Consider the following 8479-nt stretch of genomic DNA (forward strand, 5'->3'; position numbering starts at 1 on the left):
CTAAGATTCTTAAGCGATTTAAAACCGCAAAATATATAAAACATAAGTACTAATGATAAACTAAATTAAGAACGAAATTTGATATATTTGAATTAAACATTACAAAGAATCTTTAGAATATTTTTAACACTCAATTATTCTAAAAATTAATTATTTAACGAATTTAGCAAACTAAATCTAATCGCGCGAAGCGCGACTAAGTTCACTAGTTAAGAGAATAAAACTGAATACTAAACAAAATTAAGAGAATTAAATGCATGAGTGATTGTTGAGTTCTTTTTATATATATAAGAATACATTATAAATAAGAAAAATAGGAAAAAATGTTTTAAGAAAAGGAGAAAATAGATAAATGCCAATGGAGGCCATTGAGAGGTGCCACATCACTTTTTCTATATATATATATATATATATATATATTGTGGTTTCAATGTTATTGGTTCTTTATTATTTTCTTCTTTGGGTAGATATTTGAGACCTTTTTCAACTTTTTTTTTATATTTTCTCCATTCCATTTTAGTTGTTACTATGTTGCACTTTTTAAAAGTTAATTTAACTGATTTTTAAAATTAAATTAGATTGCTTTAATTCAATATATGTATACGGAACACTAAATAAAAAATCAACAAAAATAAAAATAAAATTGCTGCTATAAGAAGCTAAGGGCATATGAGCGATAAATATTAATCCAAATGTGTTACACCAAAACATAATAAAAGTTAACCTTAATCCTTGAATATTAAAGTAATAAAAATACACGCTATCACTTAATTATATATAGTTAAGTGATAAATATGAGTAGAAAAATAAATCTTAAAATTTCGTAGTATCGTGTTAACCCCCACAACCACAGGGTAACAATGTGTGAGGCCTATGCGTTGAGTTCGAGTCGAGTTCAATAGAGTTTTTTACAATATCGAGCCGAGCTGAGGTGAATCGAGTTCAATAAGTTTATATAGTATTGAATCGAGCTGAGTTGAGTTTGAACCGAGTCAAATTAACTCTTTAATTTTATTAATTTTGTGTTGATACGTCACTAGGAAATTAAATTTATGATAAATTCGTTTGAAAAATATAGGCATCAATTACTAATTTAAATACTATGTACTATTTAAATGTTTCAACACTTTTTGGATCAAAACAATTCCATACATATCAATCACTGTTCTGGCTCTTATTGTTGTGGAGGAGCATCACTGTTCTAGGCTCACTGTTAAGCATTCAAATCAACAATGAAATCAGCCTTTAAATCGTTTTCTGGAGAAGGTATTACCTGTAAGTGTTTTCTTCCTGCTGCCATGGTAGAGTAGAAGTTTTATATTATTCAGTAGAAGTTTTATGTGCATAGAAATTGAGTTCTAGGACAATAATAGGGTAGAATTTGAAGGAAATAATACTACCCAAGTGAAAGACCTAACAATGGTTTTATGGAAGAAACTTATTAATCTACAAATAGTAGGTACTCAAGGAGTCTTGTAATTTTTGTACATTGAAAATATGTAACAAGGCACCCCTATTTATATTACTAATACTAACAGCAAAAATATACTAGAACTAGGAACCTATAAAACTAACAAATCATAATTAAACATAAATAAGGATATACCATAAATAATAAATCCTAAACTAGTAAGGAATCCTAAATTACTTAGAAATCGTAATCTTGCTTTATTTCCTAAATAGCCTCCCTTAAACCTAGATCTTCAAATGTGACCATGCTTAGCATCTTCTTCAATTTTATGAATAACTTCAATTTTAATAGCTTTGTGAATATATCAGCAACTTTTCTTCGGTATTGCAATATTCAAGCATTATCTCTATCTTGGACCAAGTCACGAATGAAGTGCCATTTGATATCAATATGTTTGCTACGGCCATGAAAAACTGGATTCCTTGTTAATGCAATTGCAGACTTGCCATCACAAAATATTTTTGTAGGCCTATATTGCTTGTGTTGAAGAAATTCAAGCATCCTTCTCAACCATAATGCGTGTGTAGCACTACTTGTTGCGACCATATATATACTTTGCTTCAGCAGTTGATAAAGCAACAACTTGTTGTTTCTTTGAAGACCATGAAAATACACTAGATCCCAAATAAAACGCATAGCCAGAAGTACCTTTTCTTTGCATCATATCATCATCCCAATCACTATCAGTATTACTATCGTTAGTCTTTGAATAAAATATGTCATCAGAGTGTGTACCTTGAATATATCTCAAAATTCTCCTGGAGTCTTGCAAGTGAGATTGACGCGAAAACTCCATAAATCTGCTAATTAATTCAACTCCATAAGTAATATCAGGCCTTGTAGAAGTCAAATATATTAGACTCCCTATCAGTTTTCTAAAATATGTAGCATTAACTAAATCACCAGTTCCATCTTTGCACAACTTCAATTTCTCTTCAATAGGGGTCAAGATTGGTTTGGCTTTGTCCATATTAAATCTTTTCAAAATATCACTCGCATATAAAGATTCCATCTTTCAATTGAGAAACTTCAATGCCAAGAAAATAAGACATTAATCCCAAATCGATCATCTCAAATTGGCTAATCATAGCCTCCCTAGACTCAGAAATTAATTTAAAATTATTTTCAATAAATATTAAATCATCCACGTATATGCACACAATGAGAATGTCTCCATCAGTATTGATTTTTATGTATAGTGTATTCTCATAAGGACATCTATGAAAATCATGTCCCATAAAATAAGAATCAATGCGAGTATACCAAGCTCTTGGAGCTTGTTTCAACCCATATAATGTCTTCTTCAACTTGTAAACTTTATTTTCTAAACCTTTTTTGACATATCCCAGAGGCTGCTCAACATACACTTCTTCCTCAAGAACACCATTCAAGAAAGCAGATTAAACATTCATTTGATGTATTTTCCAACAATTATTTGCAGCAGGAGAAATAATCATTCGAATAGTATCAAGTCTAGCAACATGAGCAAATACCTCAAAATATTCAATACATGCCTTATGTTTGTATCCTTTAAAAACTAATCTTGTCTTAAAGCGGTCTACTTCTCCAGATGGTTTGTATTTGATTTTGTATACCCACGTGACTTCAATTTATTGTTTTGAAGGCGTCAAATCTGTCAACTCCCAAGTGTTATTTTTCTCAATATCATGAATTTCTTCATCCATTGCATTCATCCAATGATCATCTTTTCAGCTTCCTCAAAAGTAATTGGATCACAATCGGCAAATAGTGCAAAGTTCACAATATCTTCATTAGATAATTTTTTATTATTGTCAACAACATAATCTTGTAAACGGGCTGGTAGTTGGCGATTTCTTTGTGGACGAATCAATGTTTCTATTTGAACAGGACGAGCTACTCATTCCTATTGATATCTTCAAGAACTTCCTTCCTCCATAGTTGAAACTATTGGTTCAGACCTAGACAACTCAGAATTATACTTTGACTATTCATTTTTTGTCATATCATCTAATTTTTTTCTCAAAACACCAGGAACAGGAACATAAGCAAGACAATCAAACACTTTTAGATGAGAGATATTTGATTTCTTACCAATCCAAACTTCTTGTGGAGTTTTTCCAAAATTGGATCGAGTTGAACATCTGTTTAGAACATAAATCGCACATTAGACAGCTTTTGCCCAGAATTCTTTGACAATATTTTTGGAATGCATCATTGATCTCACCATATTCATCACTGCTCTATTTTTTTCTTTCAGCTACATCATTTTGTTGAGGAGTATATCTAGTAGTCAGTTAATGCTTAATGCCACACTTTTTCAAATAGTCATCACAAACAAGAAACTCAGTACCCCTATCAGTCCTCAAAGTCTTAACAAAGTACCCATTTTGTCTTTCTACATAAACTTTAAAGATTTTAAAGACCACATGCATCAGATTTATTTTCCAAAAAATGTACCCAAATTTTTCAACTGAAATCATCAATAAAATTAATAAAGTATTTACTATCTCCATTGGAAGGAACTTCAACCGAACACAAGTCTGAGTGAATTAACGACAATGGTGTATTAGCCCTCCAAGCTTTGCCTTTTTGAAAAGGTTCTCTATACTTCTTTTTCAAAATGCAAGACTCACACTTTGTATCAGGAAAAATCAACAGAAGGCAAACCATCAACTATTTTATCTCTTGCAAGATATTTCAAACTCCCAAAATTCAGATGCCCAAAGCGTAGATGCCACAATCAAGTATCATTAGAGTTAACAGAACAAAAGCAAGGTAAATCTCCACGGTTGAGATTAAGAGGCCACAAACAACTTTGATTCATTTTTATCGTTGCAATTAATCTTAATTTATCATCGCTAATAGTGTAATTCCATACTTAAATCGCAAGTCATATTCTTTTTCTGTCAGTTGTCCTAAACTCAACAAATTATGATGAAGACTTGGAACATAATAAACATCATATACAAAGTGAGAAGAGTCATTTATTGAAGTAATTGGAATTTTTCCTATTCCAATAGTAGGCACTTTTGAGTTATTACCAAGTCTTACGGTAGCTCTAAATGATTAATCTAGATCAACAAATAATTCTTTATCCCCAGACATATAATTGCTACAACTTGAATCTATAAACCATTCATTCCCTTTATTTTTTCCTATTTCTGAGCTAGAAAATAATAACGTCTCTTGTTTATCTCTACAATTTTCAGTCAATTTTGCATGCACTTCTCTATTTTCAAACTTTTTAAACCAACAATCTCTTTGATAATGTCCAAATTTTCCACAATTATGACATTGAATTGTTGATTTGTCACTGTTTTACTCGAAAAATATAATAAAAGAAAAATAACTAAGTTTTCGAAAAATCGATTAAACTTATGATTTAAGAGAAATCAAATTTCCAAAAGAACAGAGTCGCCACTTAATCTTTTAGTAAAAATCAAGAAAAAACTTAAAGTTTTCAAAAGACTCAAAACCGATAAAATCAATTGAAAAAAAGGGTTTGAGTTCAATGTACATTCCGAGAAGGTGTTAGGCCCTCGGAATGTCCGCTAACTTGCGGTTGACCGGCTATTTGACTAATTTTTAAAATTTTAACTAAGTAAAAGAACTCATAACGACTTTAACTAATTTTTTTGAAATCTTAACTAAGTAAAAGAACTCATAACGACTTTAACTATTTTTTTTGAAATCTTAATTAAGTAAAAGAAGTCATAATGACTTTGACTAATTTTTTAAAATTTTAACTAAGTAAAAGAACTCATTTATTTAACTTATTTATTTATTACTATTATTATTATTTTTATCATTATTACTTTTTAAGGGGAAATAAACTATGGGGGGGGGGGGGTCATTTTAAAGAAAAATAATTTGACGCATTGAGAAAAAAAATAAAGCTAAGTAATAAATAAAAATTATAAATATTTTTAGTTTTGAATATATAAAAAAGAATGACTATCTTTTGAGGATTAATTAAGTTAGACCAATTCAAATAGAGGGTTAGTCAATATAATAACAAATAGATACAAGAGAAAGGAAATATTGAATTTAGGCTTTTTACCCAAATTCCAATCTGATGGCTTTTGGCCCAAATCCTATCCTAAATCTAAAATGTCAAAAATGAGGCTTGACCCATTTAAATTTAAGGGAAAATTAGCAATTAAGTCATAATATCTAACATAATTAGTCAAAATAACAACACTTTAAAATATTTATTTAAAATGGCAGAATGACAATATTTTTATAAAATAATATGTATTCAGATTTTAGTATTTAAATTAATTTTATTTATGGAAAGAGTCCTATATTGGACCAAATTATATATTAATAATCGTTTAAAGAAAAAAAATTAAACCAATACACATTAACCTTTTTTCAACTCCCTTCATGTTTCTTCCCCACTTTTCACGTTTCTTCTCCACCTTTCACGTTTCAAATTTATCTTTCTTCAAGGTGCTAAATTGTTGTTCATCAAGAAATCTTCTTTATTGTTGAATGAAATCTATTTATTAATTCAAGCAGATATCTCGATTGGCAAGGTAATTTCCAATATCCATTTTGATTTGTTTTGATTTGATGTTTAAATCACCGATTCTATATATTACGGATTTCCAGTCGAATTTTTCAATTTTTATGTGATTTTGTTTAGTTATTCATCAAATAGTTATGATTTTCAATTTTTTCAATTTTTTTTGTGTTTTTCTTTTAATTTTTCAGATTTTGGAGAATCTAGAAATTCATATGTGTGTTTATTTTGTTTGATATTTAATACATTCTAATTTTTGATAATTTTGAAATTCAAATTATCAAAAATTTTGTTTTCATATTTGAGATTTAGTAGATTGTAGTAACTACATTAGCACTGTTGTGCCGTAATTTTCCTATTTTTAGAAAAATCACATTTTCGAAATGTTCTAAGTATAAAACAATTTGAGAAAAATACTTAGAAAAGAGTCGCCACTTAATTTTTTAAAGAAATTAAGAAAACTTATAATCTTCAAAGATTTAAACAGAAAAAATCATTTGAAAATACCAAAGAGGGTTCGGGGTTCAATTTACACTTCGAGAAGGGTTTAAGCATTCGAAGTGTCCGCTAACATGCGGTTGACCTGCAACTTGACTAAATATATTTGACTATTTTTAGAAAAAATAATGATTTAACATAAAAAATAATTACTTATAATATATTTGATTAAGAAAATAATTAAATAAAAGACATATTTTACTTCATTTTATTTTTTTAGAGGAAGGGAACCAAAATGATACATTTGACTCGAAATACAAGTGATTGAAATATTAATAAAACTAGATTAATTAGAATTTATTTAATTCATTTTGAAATAATAATTTAAATCAATTTAAGAAATTAAAGCATGAATATCATTTTAAATTAATTGACTAAACTTTTTGAGAAAATGACTAAGTAAGCATTATTATTTTTTAATTAATTGTAAAGGTTTTGACTAACATTTTTAAAGTTTATTTGAGAAAAGTACTTTAACTTAAAACAATTTTAAAAATGAGTAAAATATGATTAAGCAAAAAGCATTAAAGAACATCTCTTTTTTAAGTATAAAAGGTTTAACTTAATTGAAGATATAAAATTTTGACCAATATACTTGATTAATAAAATGAACACAAAAAAACATGAAATGTATTAGAATTAAACCAACACAAAGAAAATAACTCATCTTTTGGGGATTCTAATTAAGCTAATTAACAATTCTAAAGTTAGAGTTAATGATAAGAAAACAAACAAAAGACAATTAAATAATTTAAAGGTAAAGGAAAAAATTGAATTTGGGCCCTTTTGGGCCAAATTCTCTGCTACTATTGGGCTCAACCCAATTTTCGTTTTTCGTATACAACTGATGTATATCAGTATATATCAGCATGTGTATAAGCTCCTTTCATGTATCTCTTGCTTCCGAACACCTGTATTTCACTTCAGCCCTGTATTCCTGCGTTTTTGACCTGTATATCTCTGTATAATAAGTGTATACTGCTGTATACAATATGTATACAACCCATTTCTGGCTTTGCAGGATCTATTCATCACTTTGGCTGACTCGAGAGGAATTCAATTCAACGAAATGCGGGGATGGAGTCCGAAATGGACTCGGATGAATGTCACATGTATCAAAATAAGGGAAAAGGAATTAATGGAGGGTTTCGAACAATTCACATGTGCAATTATGTTTTCAACTAGGAATAACCATGATATAGCTTAACTCAAGATATCTACAAATTACTACCAGCATCAAATAACATATATAAGCATATGAAGTATCACTAATGTCCACCACGTGATACAATACATGCCACTTTCAATAATTTCACTTTGACAAATTAGCAAACATATCATACTTAGCCATATGAAGAAATGAAACAAAAGGAAATTACTTATGTTATAGTTGTAGGTCATCCAAAACAAAAAATAAATAAAATAAAAAAATTGAATTACAAACGACACTAACACTAAAGTGATACCAAAGAAAAATAATGGCTAAGTAAAAAATTCAATGCACAACTACATTATGAGTCTTAAGATATTGAAACAAAGTTCCAAAACATAAAACTCTAACATAAACATCAAAACAATGCACTTAGATACCATTTTCAAAAAAAAAAGAAAAAAAAAAAACCAAAAAAACAAAAAAAAAACAAATGTACAGGCATAACACATTTATAAATATCTTCTCTACAACAAAAGAAAATGACTTAACAGAGAGAAAGTCATTACTAAAGAGACAAATTATGACTAAATTCGATAACGTAAACACACACATTAACTGAAATAAATTAGGATTGGAAATGAATTTTACCTTTCTCGGAGCAGGAACTGGGACAACGAGCTTGACTATGAAGCGGCTTCCACACTAGAGAAGTGATAAACTTTGAGAATTAGAATGAACTTCGGTAAGAGATTTCGACGAGACGAAGAGAAATTCCAAGAAATCCCTGATCTAACTTTGTGGTTTTTGGTATTATATCGATACTTTATTCATCAATCTAAAATTACGACTT

General features: G+C 28.9%; 1 protein-coding gene across 1 annotated transcript; it reads right to left on the reverse strand.

Moving 5' to 3' along the window:
• Positions 1–2000: 2000 nt before the first annotated feature.
• On the reverse strand, positions 2001–2441 carry LOC125850684 (secreted RxLR effector protein 161-like). Its single transcript, XM_049530540.1, has one exon. The coding sequence runs from the start codon at positions 2439–2441 to the stop codon at positions 2001–2003; it is 441 nt and encodes a 146-aa protein (XP_049386497.1).
• Between the last annotated feature and the right edge of the window lie 6038 nt (positions 2442–8479).

The sequence above is a fragment of the Solanum stenotomum genome, unplaced genomic scaffold, assembly GCF_019186545.1.
Source record: "Solanum stenotomum isolate F172 unplaced genomic scaffold, ASM1918654v1 scaffold18587, whole genome shotgun sequence".
Lineage (NCBI taxonomy): Eukaryota > Viridiplantae > Streptophyta > Magnoliopsida > Solanales > Solanaceae > Solanum > Solanum stenotomum.

Coding starts and splice junctions, on each gene's coding strand:
- LOC125850684 (XM_049530540.1), bottom strand. CDS start 2,441: ATGGACAAAGCCAAACCAATCTTGACCCCTATTGAAGAGAAATTGAAG.